The following is a 24999-nucleotide window of genomic DNA, read 5'->3' as shown; positions in this document are numbered from 1 at the left end:
CCCAGAACCATTTGTTAAACAATCTATTCTCCAGCGTCCCCTGGTTTGAAATGCCGTGTTCATCACAGACTCCATTCCCTCTAGACATTGGTCTGTATTTGAGCTTTTCCATTCTGTTCTGTTCCTCGGTGTCTGTTCTGGTGCCAGGGCCACAGCGCTTTGCTGATTGTTGCTCTGCAATACAATATAGCACCCGGCCGAAGGCCCTGGCATCTTGCCCTTTGTTATTCCTCATTATTTTGGAATAACGAAGGATCAGCTCCTCCAGCCAGAGACCAACAACTGTTCTTATTTGGAGCATCTCTCTCTCTCTCTCTCTCTCTCTCTCTCTCTCTCTCTCTCTTTGTCTCTCCCCATCTCCCTGTGTTGTTTCTGTCTCTCTTGTTCTCTCTTTGACTTTCTGCTCCTATGGGTTCCTTCCCCCTCCTCACTGTCTCTCCTTCTCTCGGTGTCTCTCACTATCTCTCTTGTTCTCTTTGTTTCTCTCTCTGTGTGTCTATCTCTGTTCCACCTCATGTCTCTCCCATCTCTCTCTGTAGCTCTTCTTCTCTGTGTCTCTCTGTTTGCCTATGTCTGTTTGTCTATCTCTGTTTCTGTCTCTCAGCCAGTCCCCTGGGTAGAACGGCAGTTATCGAATCAAAGCCCTACAGACACCTAACGGCTCACTCAGACACAGAGCACAAGGCCCCTGGCCCTCATCCGCTCCACACCTCTCCCCTTCCCAGAGTACAGAGGGGCAAATTGAGGCTGGGAGATGGGCGGGAGGGCCTCTCTGAAGGCCTCACAGAGATGCAGTGGTAGAGTTGAGACCCAAGCTCAGATCTCAGGACTCTCAGTGGGGCCCTGGCTCTGTGTCTCTCCCCCACAATGGGCCTCAGTTTACCCCTCAGCACCCATGACAGGGGCAGGGGGACCCTGGGCTGTCTCCCAGCTGCTGCCGTTCCCCCTTCTACCCTCTCACAAGTTGGACCCTCATGGTCACAGTGTGGGGCTAGCCTCACAAGAGCTAGGCTGGGTGGGGTCCCAGGGCCCCATGGGTCAGGAGGCCTCATGGCCAGAGGGTGGTGATACTAGAGGGACATAAGTCAGTCGGTATATCTGTGGGTCTGGCTGTGGACAGAGCTCAGCCGTGTCCCCAGAGTTGGCACAGGTCCCTGGGATCCTCTATCCCACGGCTCCTCCAGAGAGCCTGGTGGTAGACTCTACCGGCAAAGGCCAGGGCTCTGACTGCTCCCACCATGAGGTCCTAGCTGAAGGTCTGCCAGCCTCAATGTCCCCTTCCTTCCCTCCCCATCTCTGGCAGAATGGCTGTGAGTCTGGGAGCGCTGTCCCAGAATGGACAGGGAGATGGAGGCCCTGCAGGGGTCCATCTACTGATCACCAACATTTTGTTAAGCATTTCATGTGCATTAACTTTGGAAGATGGGTACAATTATTGTCCTGTTTTACATATGAGCCCAAGGAGAGTTACAGCTATTTGTTTCAGAGCCTGGCCCCAGGCTGGGGGAAGCAGAGGGGACGATTCTGACCCTCCTGCCTTCACAGAACTTAGGAGGGAGGCTTGCTGCAATTCCAGGCCTGGCAGGCGGGAGGCACTAGGAACTTCGGGAAGTTCCAGTGATTTTGGACACCAGGGACATAGGCCTTCACCTACTGAGAAGTTGGACCCATGGACCCCACAGAGTCTGTGGGTTTGAGATTCTGGGATCATTTGAATCTAAGAAATGATGTTCTACGATTCTGAGGTTCTAGAATAGTACCATTTGAAGACCCTGAGGGTCCCAGTCTCTGTGGGGTCTGCATGGCGCTCCCCAAGCATCAAACCTTGGGCCTCTCCATGGCCCAAAAAGGGCCGGGTCTACAGGGCCCAGGGCTTGTCATGGTGGCCAGACGGACGTCACTCACCACATCCGCCAGCACCCACATCACCCCACCTGGGCCTGGCCGGCTGCAGGACGGGACGGCCAATTCTCGGAACGAAACCCGTGGGGTAGGGTACCTGCCCCCTTCTCTTCCTCCTTGGTGCCGATGAAGCCCAGCGCATCCGGCCGCCATGACGTCAATGGCGGAAATATCTGGGGAAGTCGGGGGCTGTGACAACAAGGCCCAGATGCAGACCCCGATACGAAAACACAAACTATGTCCCAGAAACATCCTCCATGTGGCTTCTAAGAAATAGTCAGAAAAGGATGCGCCAACAGACAGTGCAGGAAGCCGGCTGCCCAATCTGGCCCTCCAGGTACCCCGCCACGAGACAGACCATATCCACGGCCCCCTTCTGAGAATGTATCTATGCTGCCCTGAGTCAGGTTGTTGCAGATGTGTCTGAGGAGGCGATTTCTCATAGGCTCTGGCCAAGAGTCCAGGCAGCTTGAGAAGTGACCACAGGCTAGCCGTGTAGGCCAGGCCAGAGCGGTGGAAAACATCCACTCATTCACCAAAATCAGTATTGGTTCGCTCAGGTCTTCTGTGACAAAGTACCACAAACTAGGTGGCTTAAATAACAGAAATGTTTTGTCTCACAGTTCTGGAGGCCAGAAGTCCAAGATCAAGGTGTCAGCAGTGTTGGTTCCTTGTAGGGCTACGAGGGAGAAATCTGTTCTCTCTCCTAGCTTCGGATGGTTTGCTGGCGCTCTGACATTCCTTGGCTTATACAAGCAACACCCTGATCTCCGCCTTCATGCACTCATTCAGGCCCTTGTTCTGAGCCTCCGTAGACCCAGGCTCCTGATTCTCACGCAGTAATGTTCTAAGGCCCCGAGAGAGTAAGGGTTTAAATACCTGGATTCACACCCCCACCTCCGTCAGCACCATAACTCTGGCAACCCCCATGAGCTGAAAGCAAAGAAAGAAAGGAGCAACTGCCCCCTCAGAGCCCTTCTTCTGCTCCCCAGGGCTGCTCTCGGCAGCTGTGTGCCCAACCCAGTGCTATGGGGCGGGGTGGGGAGACACACACATACACACACACACTTTCCGGAGAAAGAAGTAGAGATCTCAAGTCACCATGGGGCTGTGGGACACTGTACCTGGTTGTCCCCTTCAGTAAAATGGAAGTTGGGCTTGGCAGTCCCTTCCAGCTCTGGCTTCCTCTCGGATTGGTACTCTAGCATTCCGAGAAACCAAGGCCCTGCCCATCGGGGAGTGTAAGGTTCTGGAGCCATTCTGGAGGATTTTCTGGATAGGGCTTGGATAGGGGAAGAGAGGAAGAGCGGGCATTCCAGGCAGGTTGAATAGCATGAACAAAGGCTTGGAGGCAGGCCTGAAGAGCAGAGATTGGGATGAACTCCGGTGGGAGCCGAGTCGAGGAGCTCGCACAGGCCCCGGCTCAAGAGAGCCTGTCTCTCCTCCTCTCTGGCACCTGCCCTGCCAGCTCCATGCGGGGCGGGAGCCCAGAGATGATCTCAGATGGAGAGCTCCAGACTCCTGTACTCAGCTTCCACACGGCCTTGCCACTTGCATGTCTAACACCAGAGTCGTCATGTCCCTCCACACCTGGATCACCACCCCCAACCCTGCTCCCCCATCTCCCCCATCTCAGGTCATGTCAGCTCTGTCCTTCCAGCTGCTCAGCTAATACCCAGAAGTCACCTTGACCCTCCCTCTCTCACCCTCCGCATCCAAGCTGCCAGCAAATTCTCCTGACTCCACCTTCGAAACATTAACTCCGAACCCACCCACTTCTCACCATCTCCACTGCCATCATCCTGGTCTGGACTGTTGCTTGCCTGGACTATTACAGTAGCCTCCTCACTAGTCCCCCTACTTCTGCCCTCACCTTCCTAGAGTCTGCCCCCCCACAGCAGCCAGAGGGATCTCTGGAGTCCATGCCCACCTTGCACTCCCAGATATGCCCGTCACTGGGGTAACATAATGCTCCCAGGAGAAAATCAGAAAGCAGCCCCCGTGGGATCAGCAAAGGTCGTGTGGCCTATACTGGGTTCAGGGAGGACAGGAGGGCTGAGGCTTGAAGAGCACCACTCAAGTGCTGAGACCTATCCTGGCTGAGGCCCCACAAACCACCCCAAATTCCCCACCACCCTCAGGGAGGACACCTCCCCACCAGGCCTGTGCCAGCGTGTACAGGCACGCTGTGTGCTGGCTCCGTGTATGTCTGCACGTGGCGTGTGCTTGGAGACACAGGCACACCCGTGCTCCTGACACCGAGTATGTGTGTGCACACGCGCACACACGTGACCAGAGCTGGGGCCCCTTTGGGACACACCCCAGCCAATGCCTGCTCTGACCAGAGGGGGTGTCCACATGGTTCAGATGGTTGAGCATTTCACACACACCCCAGCACGTTTGTAACTCCTTCCCCTTGTGTCCCCGCAGCCTGCCCTCGGACAAGGACCCAATGCCCAACCCCAGGCCAGCCAAGCCCTTGGCCCCTTCCTTGGTACTCAGCCCATCCCCAGGAGCCTTGCCCAGCTGGAGGGCTGCACCCAAGGCCTCAGACCAGCTGGGAGCCAAGGGCCCAGGGACAACCTTCCAGGGCCGGGACCTCCGAGGTGGGGCTCACGCCTCCTCTTCCTCCTTGAACCCCATGCCACCATCGCAGCTGCAGGTGAGGCCTAGGGCCCAGGATGGGGCAGGCAGGGTGGGGTACCTGGGCCTATAGGTGCCGACCTTTACTGTGGCACTGGGCGGGGGGCCCAGCTGGGGCACAGGAAGTGGTTTTCTGGGTCCCAGGCACGTCTGTGACTTATGCAGATGTCACGGGGCCAAGAAAGTCCCCACTTAGCAGGTCTCAGAGATTCGAGGCTCTCCGCAACCTCCCAATCCCTGTCTCAGGATAGGAGACCCTATCATGGTCCCACAGCCATAGCCATGTGTGTCTCCATCCCCCTGTGACAGAGGGCTTGGGGCCCAGGGAGGTGAGGTGACAGGATGGAGGCCAGCTCTGCCACTTATTAGCTGTTTGATCTTGAAAAAGTCACCCAATCTCCGTGAGCCTCAGTTTCCACATATGTAAAATGGGGTTGGTCATTCTGCCTAGTACGTGGGGTCGTTGGTGAGGAGTATACGGGTTAGACATGTAGAACAGTGAACATGAGGATGGCATCTCACCCGCCTGCCTTCCCCCAGCTGCCCACAGTGCCCCTCGTCATGGTGGCACCCTCTGGAGCACGGCTGGGTCCCTCGCCCCACTTGCAGGCACTCCTCCAGGACAGGCCACACTTTGTGCACCAGGTACCAACCCAGAACAGGCAGGGAGGAGGGAGCAGGCGGGAGAACTGGGGAGAGGACCTGGCTGAAATGGACCCCATGTGCCCCTAGCTCTCAACGGTGGATGCCCATGCCCGGACCCCTGTGCTGCAGGTGCGCCCACTGGACAGCCCAGCTATGATCAGCCTCCCGCCACCCACTGCTGCTACGGGGGTCTTCTCCCTCAAGGCCCGGCCCGGCCTGCCACCTGGTAACACTGTACCCCACGGCTCCACAGAAGCCCAGAGCCCCCAATCCTTGAACATAAGTGGTGTGGGCTGCTGACTTGCGGCCCTCAGGAGGCCAGAGGTGTCAGGTCTTATCATCTTGGAAACTCCAACCTCTAAAAATGTCAGGCTCAGAACCTTAAAGACACAGAGTGTCAAAATCACGGAACCACAGATCTTTGCAAAGTTAGTCGAAATGTCAGCGCAGTCTTTGAGCTGCTCCACCAGTAGCCTTGGAGATTAGGGACCACAGAGCGCCCTGGGAGTCTGGGCCTGCAAAGCTCAGGAGGGTGGGAAGCTCAAAATGAGAGGCTTTGTGGGCCGAGCTCCAGAGCCTGGCCCCCAGCCCCCAGAGGTGCCCTGTCCCCACCTGCAGGGATCAACGTGGCCAGCCTGGAATGGGTGTCCAGGGAGCCAGCACTGCTCTGCACCTTCCCAAGCCCCGGTGTGCCCAGGAAGGACAGGTCAGTGTGCAGGGCTGGGAAGGACCCTTGCCCTGCCATCCCCTCCTCTGACACACTTTGTCCCCCCAGCACCCTTTCAACCATGCCCCAGGGCTCCTACTCACTGCTAGCAAATGGTGTCTGCAAGTGGCCCGGATGTGAGAAGGTCTTCGAGGAGCCAGAGGACTTCCTCAAGTGAGTGGGTCAGGCCTGTTCCGGTCCAGGGGGGCCCCAGTTTGTGGGAGGAGGTCTGGGGTGCAGGTCTCAGCTCAGGCCTCATCCCGATAAGGGGTAACATGAAAGAGGCAAAAGCTGAGACTGCGGGTTCAGATCCTGGCTCCATCACTCACTGGCTCTGTGACCTTGGGCAAGTTACTTAGTTTCTTGGAGCCTCGGTTTCCTCATCTGTATAATGGGGGCATCATAACAGAGGTGTGTGCTATGATTTACCTCCATTTTACAGACAAAGAAACTGAGGCCAAAGAGGTTAAGTGTCTTGATCAAGATCACCCAGTTCCTGAGTAACAGCCAGCCTCCGGAATCCACACTCCTAACTGCTTTGCCCTGCTACCCCCCCCTCATGCCAACACACCAGCCTTTTATTGATTTTATTGACCCCCAAAGTCCCAGATCCTCACAATGGCTATTGCTGCCTCCTCTCAGCCCCATCTCTCTATCTTTCTCACTCTCTCTCTCTCTCTCTCTCTCACACACACACACACACACACACACACACACACACTTTTCCAACCATACCCAACTATCAGTGGCAATTCAGTGCATCCCGTCCTCTTCACAACCAGGCCTTCGCACAAGCTGTACTCTCCACCGGGAATGCCTTTCCCACTCTCAGCTCACTACCCTTCCATCATCATCTCCAGCACCCTGGCCATACAGTAGATGCCAAGTAGCATATGTTGAAGGAATGACAGGTGTGAAAGGAAGACTGAGGTAGAAAGAGGGGAGGGAGGCTGAGGCTCTGAGGAGAGACCTTCCTCCCAGAGGGTCTGAGCCCTCCCCACTAGGAATGTTGAGCCGAGAAGCCAGGCTCGCCATGGTCACCCGCATGGACTCTTTCCGCTACCCAGGCACTGCCAGGCAGACCATCTCCTGGATGAGAAGGGCAGGGCACAGTGTCTCCTCCAGAGGGAGGTGGTGCAGTCTCTGGAGCAACAGGTGACATGGGGGGAGCGGGGGCAGGGGGGCGGTGGGTGAACCGTACGTCCACCCTGTGCCAGGATACAAGCTCACCCAGGATGGGGGCTGGCATGAAGGAAGGAAGGGGGCAGGGCACTCCCAGGGAAGACCACAGCCTACACAAAGAGGTGGTGGAGAAAGATCAGGTTGAGGCCTCACTCTGTGCCTGTCCTCACAGCTGGTGCTGGAGAAGGAGAAGCTGGGTGCTATGCAAGCCCACCTGGCTGGGAAGATGGCCCCAACCAAGGCTCCATCCACGGTGAGCCACCCCAGGCCTACAGGTTGCACAGACTGCTGGGGAGCAGGGGAGAGAGAGGCCCTGCAGGGGGCGGGGGACCTATCCTTGCACCCAGGCCCTGGGATCTCTGGGCCCCTGTCCCCAGCTCCAAACATGCCCAGACCTAGGAATCTGTCCCTTTCTACCTACAAACCCTCTGACCTTAAGATCCCAAATCATGATCTTGAGTTTGCAAAGCAACAGCAAATCGCCAAACACTGAATGCAGACTGTGTGCCGCTGGCAAGACCAGCTATATAACCCACAGGGCCCAGTGCAAAATGAAATCACGGGGCTCAGATTTCAAAATGACGACCGCAGAGCATTAAACAAAGTGCAGGGCCCCAAGACCTTCAGAGATCGCATAGAAGCTGGCCCTGGGTGTCAGGCACTGTTTGTGAGCACTTTGGTGATGTTAACTTATTTAATCCCCATGATGCATGGTGAGGTAGGTATTACTATCATCCCCAATTCACAGATAAGGAAAATTGAGGCCAGGGAGGCTTAGGTGACTTTCCCAAGGTCGCAGTTGGGTAGCAGAGGAGCCCAATTCAACCCTAGCTCGTGGCCCTGGCACTGGTGTGCTACACACACTAGTGTCCGTACCCGCACTTTAATAAATATGGCTCGTGCTGCTTTGTGGGATTCTACATCAGAGTGGAATTGAGAAGAGGGTGCCCTTACTTTTAAAAACACTTATTTAAAACTAAAGTGGCAAGTTTAAGCCTCTGGGTCACCAGCCTCTCCCTCTTCCCCCAGGCATCATCCGACAAGGGCTCCTGCTGTATCGTAGCCACTGGCACCCCGGGCACCACTGTCCCAGCCTGGCCGGGTCCCCAAGAGGCCCCTGAAGGCCTGTTTGCTGTGCGGAGGCACCTCTGGGGCAGCCATGCAAACAGCACGATCCCAGGTAAGGATGGTACGTGCCCTACGTGGTGCCCTCTGAGCCCCTCATCTCCCTGCCTGGTACTGGGCGGGGGACTGCTCTTCCCCACCACTGCCACCCAGCCTTTGGAAACTGGCAACTGCTCGTAAAAGCTTCCTCTCTGGATTTCCATGGCCTCCAAGCCCCCATTGTGGTCTCAGATGTCTAGTCCTAGCCCTGTCTCCCCTGAGGATTAGGGCTCACTCACTCTGCGCTTCAGCTACTCCATTTGGTCATCAGAAGGAAGAGAGCTAGCTTAGTAATTCCCAGGGACTCTCCCTCTCCCCACCAAGGAAAAGCAGGGTGACTCGCCCAAGCTCACCAATCCCCTACTGCCCGCAAAGTCTGGGCTGTGGGCTTAATAGCGATTAGGGCCTTCGAGTGCCATCCTGACTCCGCCATTTAACCAGTTACATGCATTTCATGGGGAAGTTACTTCATTTCTTTTAAGCCTTGGGGAGAATAAGCCCCATTTTGGTGGAAGCGGTGCAAAGGGGAAATGATATCATTTATGTCAAGTGCTTAGCAAACAGTGACTGGGATCCTGGAAAGCGGTATTCACGGTGGGATTTCAGGCATGCAGACTCGACAGCCGGTCGGTCGAGAGCAGAGGGTGGGAGAGGGAGCGAGGAGTTCCCTGACGGGGCCTGATCCCACCGTACCTCTGCCAGAGTTCTTCCACAACATGGACTACTTCAAGTTTCACAACATGCGGCCCCCTTTCACCTATGCCACCCTCATCCGCTGGGTAAGCAGAGTGCCGGGCTGAGGAGAAGGAAGAGAGGGCGGGGTGGAGGATCTGCCTCTCTCTGAGCACCCCCAGGCGGGCTCCTGCCTGAACAAACCCACGCCTCAGATGTGATCCCCCATCTTCACCCCAGACCTGCCCCCAAACCCACAACTAGACTGCCATCCAAGCCAGTGCAAGCTAAAAGCTGGCCTTCAACACACCCCCTTCCTGATGGCCACATCAACTCCAAACCTAACTGCCTCCTGGGCCTATAAATAGCCCCCAAACTAGCCCCCAAACTCCTTCACCAGCCCAGACGTACCCCAGTCTGCCGACACATTCCACCCTAGACCCTATCCCTAACCCCTTCCTGTAACACCTGACCCGTCCCAACCCCTTCATCATCATCCCCCTAGTGCCTTCCCAGAGGCTTCACCAGAGCCCACCCGGACCTTTATCCTAGGCCCACACCTAACCCTACACAATGCCCCCCGCTCACCTACCTAGCCCCATCCCAACCCGGAGCCTCACCGCAGCCATGGTCACTGACCCTTGACGCAATTCCATTCCTAAATCCAAGCAGATCAAATTCCCGGACCCTTAGCCTCACTCCACGCCTAATCCCAGCCCTGACCCTTAACGACCACACACAGTCAACCTCATTCTTGACCCTGAAACTAACCACATCCCTGACACATAAAATAACTACGTAACTAGGCCCACCTCTGACTCCTGACCTAATGTCACGCGTCATCCCACCCCTTGCCCCTTGACTCACCCCAGTTCATCCCCAGCCTGACCTTTAACCAGCCACTTCCCTGACCTTTAACTCTGCCTGGTCCTTTACCCCTTCCAAATCCTTAACTGGACCCCACTCTCTGGCCCTTACCCTTCCCAAACCCTGAAACCTCACTCTCACAGAGAACTCCAACTCCAACTCTACCCCAGAAATTTAACTTAACTCTAGCCCTAACCCTGAAGCAGACCCCACTCCAACCTCAAACCTGATCCTCTACCTAACCCCATCCCAGCCCTACCCTCACCCCGCTTCTAACCCTGTCTCTGACCCGTCACCCCACACCATCTCCCTTCCTTCCCCCGTCCCCACAGTTCCACCCAGGTCAGAAGGCCCAAGGTGGGCCAGTGCCCCTCTCAGTCCGAATTTGGGGGAGCGGCTCCCCTTACCCCCACACCCCCTAACCTCCAGGCCATCCTGGAGGCTCCCGAGAAGCAGCGGACACTCAACGAGATCTATCACTGGTTCACACACATGTTCGCCTTCTTCAGAAACCACCCTGCCACCTGGAAGGTGAGCACCTCCGGAGGTGGCAGTGGCTGGGAGGGCCTCAAATGCCACTGCGGTGCTGGGTCAAGTTCAGGAATGGGCGGGCCTGGGACTGGGCTTGTAGGCATGTTGAGAAAGGGCAGGAGGTCGATTTTTGGTGGGGACTGCTGGCCTCAGAGGATGACTGCCTGCCTGCTCCCCTCCCCAACGTCCCCGGCCCGGCTGGCTGGTCCTCCTTCCACAGAACGCCATCCGCCACAACCTGAGCCTGCATAAGTGCTTCGTGCGCGTGGAGAGTGAGAAGGGGGCCGTGTGGACCGTGGATGAGTTTGAGTTCCGCAAGAAGAGGAGCCAGAGGCCCAGCAGGTGTTCCAACCCCACACCCGGCTCCTGACCTCAAAGCCAAGGAAAGAAGGAAGGACAGGGGCCAAAACGGGGGAGTAGAAGTGGCTGGAGGCAGGGGTGACCGGCCCTGAACGTCCCTGCAGGGACCAAGAAGTAAGGTGTGCACCATCTTGCTGGCCAGGGACCCTGCTCCCCAGCTGACTGCCCTCCTGGATCACATGCTCTGCACCAAGGCTGCTCAGAGGGACCTTGGCCCCAACCCCACACCCCCGCCCCAGCCCCCTGCGACCGGCTCTCCAGCCAAACTGAGCCTTCACAACCGACCACACACACAGCCTGCCTCAGTCGCTCTCACAGATGACCTTAGGGCTGGAAAGGACACAGAGAGTCGCAATCCTGTCCCTTGGACTCAATACAAACCCTAAAACACGAAGAGCCTGCCTCAGTACACTCACACCACCTCAAATCCGCAGTCACACAAACAGTCACACCCGAGCACAGTCCTGTCAACCCACATGCCCCAAAGCACACACCCGTAGCCAGCTTCCAGGCCCACAGGTGCAGCGTCACACGGGGCATGCCCAGACACCCGCACAGAAGCAGCCTCGGTACCTTCAGGATCTCAGGTCCCAGAAAGCCACACAGACACATGCTGGTCACACACGGTATCACACAGCTCCCGACACAGACGCTCGGTCGCACAGACTTTCTGAACTCACCTGCATATCTCACACACCCACAAAGCACCCCAGTGGGCGTCCTGAGTCCCACGCAGACACCCAGGGCCATGCACACCGACTCACCAAATGTACCCAGTGTCTCACCTGCCACCCGCCCCCTCCCCCATCCTGAGCCCTGTGCCCTGTGCCCCCATCCATGCCTCAGCTTAGACTGCAGACAGAGCCCCTCATTTATTTGAGATCCAAGGCCCCAACCCCCAGCACCCTCCGCAATAAACTGCAGCTGAGCTTCCACACTCTGGATGGTCGCCCCAGATAAGGGTTGGGGTCAGGTGGGCAAGGGTCTGGGGCCAAGACTACAGCAGGAGGAACTGGACCACAAGCAGAGGGCATGGCCCAGGCCAGTGCTTGGCCAGTGCCCCCAGCACCCCAAATCCCTGCCTGAGGCCTGGAGGAGACCTCTGCTGGGGGCTGCTCAGGCCTCACGGACCCGGCCCAGGAGGCCAGCGTTCTCCTGGCGAAGGGCTCGGTAGTCCTCACGGATCTTCTCCAGGTTGCTGAGGGTCTTCTTGCCCATCTCCGTCTCAATCTAAGGCAATGCGAACCGCAGCCCTTCAGCGTGCAGGGCCACTTTCCCAGCTCCTGCTCACCAGCCCCACCCCATCACAGCCACCCAGGGCCCCTCCCATGCTCCTTCCACCCCCTCCAACAGCAGCCTGCTCTGTCCCACCGCCAGGCCTCTGCACATGTCATCCGTCCACCTAAAGCATCCTTTGCTATGTGGCAGGACTGCCCACCACATACTCGAGCTGAAGCCTCTGCCAACGGCCCTGGGAGGCAGGTGTGAGGACCCTCAGGGGGAAGGAGGGGGCCAGAGCAGGCCACTGGGCTGCTCCAGGTCACACACACAGCGCCTAAGGGGCACGGCTGTGTCTGGTTCCACAGCCTCTCTTGGCATAAACCGAGGAGCTGCCTTGGTTAGCCTTCCCAGCCCCAGGCCTCACCTGCTCCTCAAGGTCTCGAACCTCCCGCATGATTGTGCCCGTGTCCTCGATGGTCTGGATGAGCTGGCTGCAGTTCTGGGGACAGCAGGAGCAGAAGGCTTGCACCCCAACTTGGCCCCACCCCAGCCAGCCCCCAGGCACGCTTCTCCCCTCACCTCATGCAAGGCAGCTAGATACTTGTAGGCCTTCCGAACAGCATCGTCCTTTTTGGCATCCTGACCAGACAGAGGAGACCCTGAAGGTGTCGGTGGGCTGTCCCCGCCTCACCCCGCCCCTACCCCACCCCCACCTCCAGGCCCCCACAAGGCCACCCTCTCCCACTCCCTGACTTCATCTTCCCCAGGGCAAAGCCAGGCCCGAGCATCAGTGTACCTACGAGGCTCACACAGGGCCCAAGGCCCACCCCACCCCCGCACCCAGCCCGGCCTGCCCCACACCTTGAACACAAGCTCATCAGTCACCGCAAACGTCCGGTCCAGCTTCCCAGACAGGGAGTTGATTTCCTTCTGAAGCTCCTTCGTGTCAGACAAGATCTGGCAGAGACCAGGGTAGCCGTGAGCCCGTCTGAGGCGGGCAGCCGGCCAGCTGAGGGCATTCACGTTTATGCTGTCCCATCCAGACAGGGTCAGGGGTGGCTGGAGTGGACTGTGTGGGGCTCTTCTGTGTCTGGGTATGGCCAGATAGCTCTGACTTTCAGAGGGTGTGAGGTCCCCGTGTAGCCCTGCAACACACATCTGCCCCTTCGGCATATCTACCCGTATGACCCACCCTCCCTGGCCACGATGGCGTACCTTAGTGATCTCTTCCTTCTGCTTCCGGATGTTGCCCACAATCTCCAGGATGCGCTGGGTATAGGCCAGCCGAGACACGTCTCTGGGCAGGGTCTCGAGCTCTGACATCTAGGCAGAGACAGCAGGTGCTCCCTTAGCACCCACACCTCCCCGGCTCTGAGTGGCCCAGGGCCCCCACACGGGCCTTACCAGCTGCTTATAGACGTCCTCCTTCCGGCGGGCCTCTTCAGCAGCTGCCCGAACACTCTGGTGCAGCTCCTGGATCTCTGCCAGCCGTCGAGAAGATTCCAGCTGCCAGGACCCCACGGGTAGAGGCCAGTGAGGCAGAGCGCAGGGCTAGCCCCCTAGGGAGGAACCGAACCCGCCCCACCCATGGCCCCGGACCCCACCACCTACCTCTCTGCAGTCCTGGAGCTTTCGGAGGTGGCGGTACTCAGCAAGGAGCGGAACACGATGCTTTTCCCACTGACCTGCCAAGTGGATGACCCGCTGGGCACTGCTCTCTACCACGAGCTAGGGGTGGTGGCAGGGGGGCTACATGTCACACTGGCTGGGCCCATCCAACTCCGACCCTCCCAGCCCAGCCTCAGCGCCAGCCCCACCTGCAGCTTGGCAAGGTTGGCAGCCCCGTCGGGCAGCAGCTCCACCGCCCGGCTCTTCAGGCGCAGGGCCTGCTCATGCTCCGCTGTGCTGAGCTTGCTCTGCCGACACTCGGTCTCCACCTGGCACCCAGGATCCCCACTCCCAGTCAGTGGGGAAGCCCCATGCACACCACAACCTCCCAGCCCCCGCTAAGCCTGGAGAGCCCTGACCTAGCCCAAGGCCCTCAGATGACAACACATCCCTCTAGGGGCCCTATGGGCCCCTCGGACCCCTCCTGATAGTAACAGAGACCTATAAGCAGTGACAGGCACCCACAGGCCCCTCTGACCCCTCCACCTCCACACTGACTCCCCAGGACCCCTGATGAGCCCCACAAGCCCCTACAGAGGCCCACAGACACTTACACCCCTCCCGATTCTCACAGACACCAAGGCACCGCTAACCCCTGCAGGTCCAACACCACCCCCACCCCCAACCCTACATCGCCCTCTCATTCCCACTGATTCTCCTGAACCCTCAAGAGGCCCACAGGTCCCCAGTGTCTCCCATGAACCCTTCTGACAAGTGCAGACCTCTACAGAGTACCCCCTCAAGTCCCTCTAAGCCATCTAGGCCGGACTTGTGACCTGACCCCGGTGGACAGCCCCTCTCCCACACCCACCTGCACGAGGCTGATTCCCAGGGTCTTCATGTTGGCTTCAACCTCTTCAATGTTGCGATTCACTCCCTCCAGCTGCTCCCGAAGAGACTCCAGCTCCTGCTCCTGAGCTGCCCATGTGTCCTGGGAGGCACAGGCAGTCGGGGTGGGGGTGTCAGGCCCAGTAGACAGCCAAGGGCCCAAGACACCTCCCCCGCCCCACCATTGCTCTGCTCACCTGTTCAGGCCGCCGGGAGGTGGCCGGCACATCTGACACCTGGGCTGCCTGGGCCTCGGGCTCCTGGGGAGCGAGAAAGGAGCATCCTGGCTGTCGGGGAAAGCCCTGCCCCTCACAGCCCAGCCTCAACACCCACCAAAAGCACCTTCCCAGCACCATACCTGGGTACAGTACCACTGACGGCTGTCAGAATGTGTGTGAGGATCAATGCACTCTCTGACCTTAGACTGGAGTGTTTGCTCATAAAGAAACCTCCCTGACCCTGACACAGCTCTTGCCCATCTGCCCATGAGAAGGACGAGGGCCCCTCTGGATGACCATCCAAGGAGAGAAGATATGTCCAGAGGAAACTGCCCAGGAAAAGCTGGGGTCTGCACAAAGAGCAGCCCTACACGCTTACATAGTTCCCACCCCTCTACCCTTTCTCCACGGAAGTCCCCAAGAAGCCAGGGGACTGTTCTGGGTGCCCATCCACCATGGGGAGAGGGCAGGTGGGAACACGGGCCCCTGTATGGATAAAATGTGGTGTGTGTACATCAAGCAATACTGCCTTGGCCCCATCAGCATGCCCCAGGGCCACTCAGGCCCACCCACCAGATGGAAGGTGAACTTCTCTGAATGTGTGAAGCGGGAGCCCTTGGGAGCACCAGTCCTGGCGCCAGCACCCCAGGCCTGCAGCAGCTCTCCCAGGTCTCGGGCTTGTTGGGGGGGCCCTGGCCGGCCCCAGGTCTGGCGCAGATGCTCGGCCAAGTGCTTCTGCAGCCGCTGCCGCTGAGCCCGAGTATCCTCCTAGAAACAGTGGAAGAGTGTGGAGGCCTGCGGGGTACCCAAGGCCCTGCCTCCACCAGGGAGCTGCTTGACAAGGTGCTACCCCCAAGTCACACCAGCCATCCAGCCTCTCCCACAAGGGGGCCTGGACCCACTCTCCTGGTCCACAGGCCTGGGAGCTCCCTGAGGACGGGGCCTCCTCTTCTTCAGCCCTGCTTCTCTCTACCCACTGGCTCCCTGCACTGGAGGAGGCTGTGGGAAGGGAGAGAAGTAAGCCTGCAGCCCCCAAATTAGAGACCGACACTCAAAAGATATGTGGGGACAGAGCGGAAACCGAGTCAGAGGTGCTGGGCAAAGAAGGGGGCAGAGGCAGAGTGGAATTGAGAGAGAGAGAGAGAGACATGAGAACAGAGGCAGTTTTGAGACAACTGGAGAAATCTGATTACAAACTCAGTGTTGGATGGTATTAAGAGGTCACTGTTACCAATAGAGGGGACACGGGTTTGAGCCCTGGTCCAGGAAGATCCCACATGCCGCAGAGCAACTAAGCCCATGCACCACAACTACTGAGCCTGTGCTCTAGAGCCCGCGAGCCACAACTACTGAGCCTGCGTGCCACAACTACTGAAGCCCACGTGCCTAGAGCCCATGCTCCACAACAAGAGAAGCCACCGCAATGAGAAGCCTGCGCACTGCAATGAAGAGTAGCCCCCGCTCACCACAACTAGAGAAAGCCCACACGCAGCAACGAAGACCCAATGCAGCCAAAAGTAAATAAATAAATAAATTTAGGGGAAAAAAAGATGTAATAGGTTCTGGTTCAAAAGATAAAATGCATATACAAAGCTTTAAAAAAAAACAAAAGAAAAAGAGGTCACTGTTAATTCTGTTAGGTGTGAAAATGGCCCAGGGGTTGTGTTAAAAAGTGCCCTTATGAGTTAAGAGATGTCTGCTTAAGTATTTAGAGTTAAAATGATATGATGTCTGGGACTTGCTTTAAAATATTACAGAAAAAAATGTTAGAGAAGGGATGAGGAAAGATTGGCAAAATGCTTATATCTTTTTTTTTTTTCTCTCTTTTTGGTTGTGCCTCGCGGCTTGTGGGATCTTAGTTCCCCGACCAGGGATTGAACCTGGACCCTCAGCAGCGAAAGCGCTGAGTCCTAACCACTGGACCGCCAGGGAATTCCCACAAAAGGCTTATAATTGAAGGTGGATGGCAGGGACATAGAGTTTATGAGACTATTCTCTCTACTTCTGTGTCTGAAATGCCTGTAAGTTTAAAAAAGAGAGAAAAAGATAAAGACAGAACAAATGGCAGCGGAGGAGGCGGAAGGAGACAGTTCCAGAGGCAGACAAAGTGGGGAGAGGATGGGGACAGATACTGAGGTGGACAGAGGGGAGATGGAGGCGGATATAGAGGTAGATGAGGCAGAGACACAGAAACGAGGAGACAGCAGTGGGGAGAGAGAAAGAGGGGCAGCAAAACCACAGAAGGAGAAAGCCAGTGATGAGAAGAGACGGTGCAGAGATCTGGAAGCCACACGTCGGTGATGACGGCAGAGACAGAGAAAGAGGGAGCGAATCAGGGGCAGGAAGAAGGTAGTAGAAACAGGGAGGAAGGGAGCAGATCCTGACAGCTCTGGCTGCCTGTGCACGTCCTTCGGTGGAACATCGCCCTCAGAAGAGAGCAGTATCACCACCCTTGTCTCACAGCAGGAAGCGGACACTCCGAGGGGCCATACTGACTTGTGCGAGGGCCACAATCTTTCTGACTCCAATGTTCTTTCAGGCAGGGAGCCAGGTAGTTGCACACAGGGAGGAGACGATGGAAGAGAGGGACAAAGTGGGGAAAGGAGAGGGGCAGAGGACTAACGGGAAACGAAATGGGAGCCACAGTGAGCAGGGACCTCGTCAGCAGGGACCAAGCACTGGGCAGTACCTGGACGGGGAGGCGGGATGCCCGGTGGACCCAGTCCTCATCCCTGGGGCGGTCCCGGCCCGTGTGCTGGCAGAGTTGGATGGCGTGGCATTCAAGAAGCGAGGCCACCCTCGCAGCAGGCTGCGGCACCTGGGCGGGGGCTGGTAGCAGCAGGGGACTCGCCTGGAACTCCCGGGGCTCTGGAGGCAGCAACAGAGTCAGCCAGCCCTCCTGCCTCACCATGCAGTTAGGCCCACCTCTACCCCTCCCCCCAGCCCCTCTCCAAAGCCTCATCCTCACCTCCTCTGGAGAGCAAATCAGGCATGAACAGCCTGCTGGCATGGAAAGGCTTCTGGTGGGCCGAACCCTGGTGAGAGAGCAGAATCAGACCTCTAGGATGAATCGTGACGGGGGGCACCAGGGAGAGGGGGCCAAAAACCTGAGCACCCAAATGGGGACAAGGCAGGCAAGGCAGCAACAAGCAACACTGACATGAGTTGAGGGGTCCCACCTGGAGGTGCTGCAGCTTAGGAGTGCGAAGGAGGGGTGGGACCCAGGGCAGGGCTAGCTGGTCCCGGATTTGGCTCCCGATGGCCCGGAGGAGGATAGCTGAGTCACCTAGGGAAGTGGGGAGGGAGTGTCAATCAGGTGACAGTGCCACAACTCCAAAAATGCATACCCTGGGAAAGCAGCCTGACTGCCCCCCAAGAGATACATATCTATGTAGCTATCATTCTCACACTAAGACATTCAACAAACACTTATTAAGCACCTACTTAGAATGGTACCAGTCACCATTCTAGACCCTTGGGCTACTTCAGTGAACAAACTGATAAATATCCTCCTGCCCTCCGGCAGAGGCAGGTAGAGGAGAGCGTGACCAAGGCCGTAAGTACAATACAGAAGACTGTCAGGTGGTCATCAGGAAAGGAAGATAAGGACCATTGAGAGGAAGATATAATTTTAAACAAGGCAATCCAAGGAAGGCCTCCCTGAGGTGACATGTGAACAGGAACCTCCAAGAGATAAGGGAGTGAACCATGAGGCTATCTGGGTGAGTAAGCCAGCAGATGCAAAGGCCCTGAGGCCGGAGTGGCCTGGTGTGGTTAGAGTAGAGTGGACGAGGCGGGGGCAAGGCAGGAGGTGAGGCAGAGAGGCCCCTTCCAGCACCAACTCCCCACCTGGGTCAGCCCAAGCCCCAGTTCCCTTCCCCCTGCCCTGCATCCCCTCTCCCAGCCCCAGTCCTCCCACCTAGTTCTCCTGAAGACATATACCCCACACCCACCAGTCAACCTTTTCACCACTTCCACCTCTCTCAGCCCCCACAGCACCCTCTTCCTCACCCCCACCACGCCCCAGGCACCCCATACCAGCAGGCTGGTCTGCGTCCTCAGAGGCATCAGTGGGCAGACGTTCAGCCAGGAAGAGAAGCAGGTCCCGGAGGTCAGGCTCACTGGGGTAGAGGAAGTTCTGATAGCCAAGCTCCAAGGGATATCCCAGGTCCTGGGGGTGGGGAAGGGTGGCCGCTATCAGTCAGGCAGGCAGGATCCTCCTGTTCTGGGAGCCCAGGGCTGAGACCACAAATGGTCCCACTCTCTCACCAACCACCACCCTCTGAACTTCCCCTTGGCTCACCAAGGCCTTCAGAGCTTTAAAAATTAAAGCTCCGGGGACTTCCCTGGTGGTCCAGTGGGTGTGACTCCACGCTCCCAATTGCAGGGGGCCCAGGTTCGATCCCTGGATGGGGAACTAGTTGTGGCATGCGTGCCACAACTGAGAGTCCGCATGCCTCAGCGAAGGTCTTACGTGCCGCAACTGAGACCGGCGCAACCAAAATAAATAAATATTTTTTAAAAAAATAAAATTAAAGCTCTGGCCTCTCTAAATACGACTCAAAATCCAGAGGCCATGAAAGAGAAGATGGGTATTTCTGAATACATGAAAAAATTTTTCAAGAAAAATTACAGTGAGCAAAGTCAAAAGCATAATGACAAGCTGGGAAAAAATGCTTGGAGTTCATATCATAGGCAAAGAGTGAATCTTTTTCACTAGTATATAAAGAGTGCCTAAAACTACACAAGCAGAAAGACCAACAGTGCAACAGTAACAGAGGCAAAAGATAGGAGCAGACAATTCCCAGAAAGAGAATGAAAAACGGCCCTTAAACATATGCAAATATGTCCAACTTTGCTTACAAGAGCGACTTGAATTGAAAGCACACGGAGAGACGCCACACGAGCATCACCGATCCGGGACAACCTGACGTTACGTTCTCCTGAGGTCCACTTGGGCAGGGAGATACTATCACTTGCACAGAGTTCCTGCCCCAGACCTGAATCTAGTCATGAGCAAACGATCAGACCAATTCAGATTATGGGGCATTCCAGGAAACAACCAGCCTGCATTCTTCAAAAACATGTATCATTGCAAAAAGAAACAAAGAAACAAAAACTAAGTAGGACTGTTGGATACAGACGATTAGAAATGTAACAGTGATATGAAATGTATGATCCTAGATTGGACTCTGTAGTTGGAAACAAAAAGAGCTAAAAAGGATATTTTTGTAACGACTGAGGAAATTTGACCATGCACTAAATATTAGATACTATTACTCTATCAATATTCAGTTCATGGGTGGGATCATGATATTGTGGTTATACTGGCAAATGCCCTTTTACTTGGGAGAGATGCACTGGAAGTTTTAGGTATGAAGTGTCATGATGTCTGCTGCTTTCAAAAGGTTCAGAAAAAAATGTGTGTGTGTGTGTGTGTGTGTGTGTGTGTGTGTGTGTGTATGTGTGTACCCAGATAGAGAGAAAAGAGTGGAGGAAAATGTTAACAACACAGAAAGCTAGGAGAATGGTGTTATTTTTCTGTTTTCATTTTTCCTTAAATTTGAAAGTTTTTCAAAGTACAAAGCTAGGAGGAAAACTATACAGAGAGACTATTCCTCACCTATTGAATGGGCAAAACTCTGACAATACACTCAGTGGGTGAGGCTGTGGGTAAACAGGCACCCTCTCATACACTGCTGTTGGGAAGGCAGAAATTAAACAATCCCAGTGAAGGCGATTGGGGAAAATCTAACAAAATGGCGTATGCGTTTACCCTTCCACCTAGCAATCCTACTTCTAGGAGTTGACCCTGAAGACAGGCCTCCAACAATTCAAGAATATATATGCACAAGATTATTCATTACAGCATTATTTGCAAAATATTGGGAACTCCCTAAATGTCCAAGCACAGGAGAGGGGTTGAATAAACTACAGTGCATACATACAATGAACTACTCTGCAGCTGCAAAAAGGAAAAAAAAAATGATTGCCTGATATGAAATGATATCCAGGATATGTGGCAAGGGGAAAAAATAAGGTAAGAAACTAGGTATATGCTCTCTTTTGTGTAAGAAAGGGGGGAAATAAGAATATATATTTATATTTGCTTATATCTTCATTTTTTAAAAACTGGAAAGACACACAAGAAACTAATCAAGGTAATCCCCTTACAGCAGACGGGTAAGGGTAACGAGGTGAACGGTCTGGAGTGCCAGTGGGACTTTTCAAGGTATTGTGTTACTTCTGTCACACCTTGGAGATTTCTTTGACTCTTTCAGTAGTTAACCATCTTTTACCCAGTTAACAATTCTTTATATTGAAATTTCCCTATTCAAATTACTGCTGGGGTTTGTGTCTCTGGACTGGACCCTGACTGATAAAAATGACCCACACAAAATAGTAAATAATGTTTTTAAAAGAGGCTATGGGCTTTGGAGTCAAAAAGATTGGGGTTGAAATCCAGCCTGTACTACTTAACTGGCTATAAGGCCTTGGACCGGTTATTCAACCACCAAGAAGCTCAGTTTCTAGCTGTAAAATGGGGCTGACAGTACTTTCCCGATGTGGATGCTTTAAGGGATAAAAGGGCCCATCAAGGTTCTGGGCCAGAGTTGCATGGATTCTGAAAGCATACTTCGTGGATGCAAATCCAAGCTTTGCTTCTTACCAACTGGGTAACCGCAGGCAAATCACTTAACCTCTCTGAGCTTCACTTTTCTCACCTGAGAAAAGGGATACCAACAGTGCCTACTTCAGAAGGTTGTCACCAGAATTCAGTGAGTTAACACCAGGTTACCACAATGCCCAGCACAGAGCACACACTCAAAAAACATCATTATTATACACACATATGTGTACTTGGTCACAACGTAAGATATATTTATTTCAGAGGATCACAGTCAAAACAGTGTGAAAATCACTGTCTTTTAAGCTACTTTACTTTGGGTTTTTTCCGACACCTGCAATCAAAGGGCTGTGACTGATACAGAAACTCATTCCAGGAGTGGGGTGTGTGAAATGACAGACACCAAAGTATGGAAGTGGCTGAGTCGCAAAAAGTGCTGCCAGGAGTAGGGCACATGAAGAGGCAGGCACCAGAAGGCGGCAGTGCTGAGCCAAGGTGGGCTACATGAGCAGCACCCAGCTGGGTTAAGAGAGACCTTTTCTACCTGCTCAGGGCAAACCGAGGCTCTGGGGCCAGACAATCACGTGAACCTCTCAATCACGGAAAAAGCCATACTCACGCTAAAGTTAGTGTGAGGAAAAGTAGGTCACCACCAAATCCAGTGGGAAACAGCACTGAGAGAAGGGAGGAAGAGAAAACTGGGGGAAGCCTGATCCCCGGCCCCTCCTCAACACGCCCCACTGTGCACCCTCCTAGCCAAACAGGACACAAGTTCCCCTTTATAAAGTGCCGTCCTCGAGAAGACAGCCCCAGGCCAGGGGACAGACTGCCTGCCTGGAGGGCCACCGAGAGCCCCAGACAAAAGAACCTGAGAACTCCTGAGAACTAGGTGAACCAGAGAGCCAAGGGAAGGGTAGAGCTCTGAGGCCTATTTCTAAGAGACAGAAACTGCACAAGCAAGGAACAAATTCAAGAAACCTGACCACCCAGTCCCTTGGGGCTAAGTGGAAGGTTTCACTGTAGTTACTCTATTGTCCCTCTGCCACCATATACGGAGTACGCTGGGCATGTTGACATTCATTACATAGCCACAAGTTGCTGGAACACAAGCAGCCAGATCAAGCCTATCCAATAATAGTGATACCACTTGCACAAAGCTTACTATATCCAGCTTTTCACGTATGAACTCTTTTTTTTTTTTTTTTTTTTGCGGTACGCGGGCCTCTCACTGTTGTGGCCTCTCCCGTTGCGGAGCACAGGCTCCGGATGCGCAGGCTCAGTGGCCATGGCTCACGGGCCCAGCCACTCCGCGGCATGTGGGATCTTCCCGGACCAGGGCACGAGCCCGTGTCCCCTGCATCGGCAGGCGGACTCTCAACCACTGCGCCACCAGGGAAGCCCTGAACTCATTTTTAATCCTCATAGCAACCCTATGTGGTAGGTACAATTCTTACCCTTTTTACACATGAGAAAACTTAAGCCCAAAGAGGTTAAGAGACTAGCCTAAAATCCCAGAACTAATGAGCCAGGAGAAATGACATTTACTTGGAGCCCTTGGATATAGTAACTGGACACAGGTCTGTACTGGGGAGGCATGAGTGCTTCACCAGAAGGCACTTTATTTACAATAGAGACAGTATGTAAATTATTCTTACGAGAGGTAAGCTGCAACAGAGCAGAGTAAAGTTTTAGTGCAGACACTGTTTTAGTTAAGCAGCATATCTTCCTTCGGGTAACCCTCCCTCCTCCAACTCCAAGTGATCTTGAAGGAGCAGCCAATCACAGTGCCCTATAGGGATGACCAGGTGATCCAAGCTGGCCCAACCAGAGAACGTGGTGGTTAATTTCAGCCTGAGCACGTGACTCAAAACAGGGCCTTTTCAGGAACTGGTAAATGGATACTATAGGGGGAAAAGTTCTTGGTGCTAAGCTCAAAATATGAGAGCCAGGGGCAACTCAGGCACAAACTCATTTAATCCTCAGGACAACCCTACTTTTATCATCTCGATTTCACAGATAAGGAAACTGATGCCCACTGGGCCATCAGTTAGCAAGGTCACACAGTTAACAAGTGCTGTAGCCAGGGTCTGAACTACTCAGGCAGTTTGACCACAGAGCCGGCAGCCTTAACCACTAATGAACGCTAAGCCACAACGGGAGGTGGCAGAGAGGAAAGTCAAGAGTCTCAAAGGAGCTTGGTGACTTTGTGAAGGAGGAAGGAAGAGGCTGTGTGTAATTGGGAGGAAGACACTCACCATACAGGCCTGAGCCAGGCTCATGGCCAGACGGAACCGGGCAGACATAGCAAGAGGCAGCAGGGGGCTAAGGCCGGAGCCCACAGCAGGGTTGATCACACGCAGGCAACGGACCACAGCTTCTACAACCAGCTCAGTGGTGAAGGCTCGCAGGGTCTGCACATCTGGAGGAACTGCCCTGAAGAAGAAGGAGGCAGGCTCGATGGGGGGTGGGGGGAAGCAGTCAGGAAACAGGGATGAGGCTGGGCCGTGCTGCCTTCTGGAAGCCCTAGTACTGGGATGGGGTAGGGAGGGTGGCCACAGTTCAGACAGGTCCTGGGTGTTGCTGGCTGACTTCCATTTGGAAAACTGAGAATGGGGGGAGTCCTCAGGTCCTAAGATCTTGGTGTAGAACGGTGGATGGAAGGGATCCGAGTTCAAAAAATCTCAAATTTCCCTATGCCTAAAAGCCCCAAATTTCTGGGGTCTGGGAAGGCCTAGGAGCCCAGGTGGAATAGCCTCTGGGTTTCTGCATCCCCAGATATCATGTTTGCTGCATGTCAGAGGCCCCTAGATACTGACCTGCTAGAATTTTGAGACTAGATGTTGGGAGGCTGGAGTTTTCAGGAGTTCCAAATGTCAGAGTCCCTGGGTATCAGGACCACCCAGTCTCAAGCAATCCAGAAATCAAGCTCCCTAGATGTTGTCATCTTGGGTTTTTAGGACCCTCGAATGCAGGAGTCCTTGTGCGTCGGGGTCACCAAGCATTAAGGCCACCAGATTTTATAGAGTCCTGGGGTTTTAAAAGGCTCAGGTATTGGGAAACCAGGTTTGAAGGTTCCCAAGTATCCAATCCCAGGGGATTTTGGAGTCCCTGAGTGCCAGGATCCCAGAGTTTTAAGTTCCCTGGTTCACAGGATAAAGGTGGCTTAGAATCTCCAGATGTCAGAGTCCCAGGGTATTGATGTCAAGATCCACAGATTTCAGGATCCCGGGTCTTGAGGTTCCAAGGTTTTAAGGTCTCGAGGTGTCTAGGTCCTGGAGTTTGGGGTTTACCAAGTGTAGAGGTCAAAGGGTTTGGGAGGCCCCGTGTGTGTGTGTGCGTGCGTGTGTGTGTGTAAGGAGGAGGGAGGGTCTTAGGGTCCTGAAGTTGCAGCCCTAGATGTCAAGGTCCAGAGTTTTGGAGTCCCGGATGTGGGCATTCCGGGGTGGGCGGGGGCTGTGTCCTTACGTGCCGGCCTGTCGCAGGGAATGGATGAGGATTCGGTCCGCCTCCTCCATGGTAGAGCCGTGTTGGAGTCCGAGGTTGGGTCCAGGGCCGGGTCCGAGCAAGAGAGGCGCAGCTGTGGAAAGCCCGCTCCCTGCTCGCGGTCCAAGGAGTGTCACGGGCTGCGCGAGGAGAGCCGGGAAGTGTAGTTCCGAGACCCAGTTCGGCGCAAGCCGGATGCCTGTCGTTCTGGTGTGAATGGGCGCGCGCAAGCTTGAGCGTGCAATGGCTGCTGGGAGTTGTAGGTCTGGTTTTGTTTGTTT

At 55.0% G+C, this 24999-nt stretch overlaps 2 protein-coding genes across 4 annotated transcripts; one reads left to right on the top strand and one right to left on the bottom strand.

Moving 5' to 3' along the window:
- The first annotated feature begins 503 nt into the window (after nucleotides 1-503).
- FOXP3 (forkhead box P3) lies at nucleotides 504-11607 on the top strand. Of its 2 annotated transcripts, XM_027091542.1 has the most exons (11): nucleotides 504-4564; nucleotides 5086-5190; nucleotides 5278-5416; nucleotides 5809-5896; nucleotides 5966-6070; nucleotides 6964-7051; nucleotides 7251-7331; nucleotides 8108-8258; nucleotides 8945-9021; nucleotides 10211-10312; nucleotides 10533-11607. In XM_027091542.1, the coding sequence occupies exons 1-11, from the start codon at nucleotides 4355-4357 to the stop codon at nucleotides 10680-10682; spliced, it is 1296 nt and encodes a 431-aa protein (XP_026947343.1). In that variant the 5' UTR covers nucleotides 504-4354; the 3' UTR covers nucleotides 10683-11607. The 2 variants fall into 2 exon arrangements, with proteins under 2 accessions (XP_026947343.1, XP_026947342.1); XM_027091541.1 differs by having other exon boundaries at nucleotides 5809-6070.
- CCDC22 (CCC complex scaffolding subunit CCDC22) lies at nucleotides 11520-24911 on the bottom strand. Of its 2 annotated transcripts, none has more exons than XM_027091539.1 (17): nucleotides 24701-24911; nucleotides 23491-23668; nucleotides 18646-18778; nucleotides 17787-17893; nucleotides 17576-17642; nucleotides 17297-17475; nucleotides 15181-15375; nucleotides 14587-14649; nucleotides 14373-14492; nucleotides 13711-13830; nucleotides 13505-13621; nucleotides 13298-13399; nucleotides 13109-13216; nucleotides 12755-12850; nucleotides 12473-12532; nucleotides 12318-12392; nucleotides 11520-11902 (listed from the first exon to the last, which is right to left on the bottom strand). In XM_027091539.1, the coding sequence occupies exons 1-17, from the start codon at nucleotides 24748-24750 to the stop codon at nucleotides 11789-11791; spliced, it is 1884 nt and encodes a 627-aa protein (XP_026947340.1). In that variant the 5' UTR covers nucleotides 24751-24911; the 3' UTR covers nucleotides 11520-11788. The 2 variants fall into 2 exon arrangements, with proteins under 2 accessions (XP_026947340.1, XP_026947341.1); XM_027091540.1 differs by lacking the exon at nucleotides 24701-24911 and adding an exon at nucleotides 24052-24658 and having other exon boundaries at nucleotides 11530-11902.
- Between the last annotated feature and the right edge of the window lie 88 nt (nucleotides 24912-24999).

Source organism: Aethalodelphis obliquidens, unplaced genomic scaffold (assembly GCF_003676395.1).
Source record: "Aethalodelphis obliquidens isolate GAN/ISIS:26980383/991018 unplaced genomic scaffold, ASM367639v1 scaffold71, whole genome shotgun sequence".
NCBI lineage: Eukaryota > Metazoa > Chordata > Mammalia > Artiodactyla > Delphinidae > Aethalodelphis > Aethalodelphis obliquidens.
This window is presented reverse-complemented; position numbering and strand designations above follow the sequence as displayed.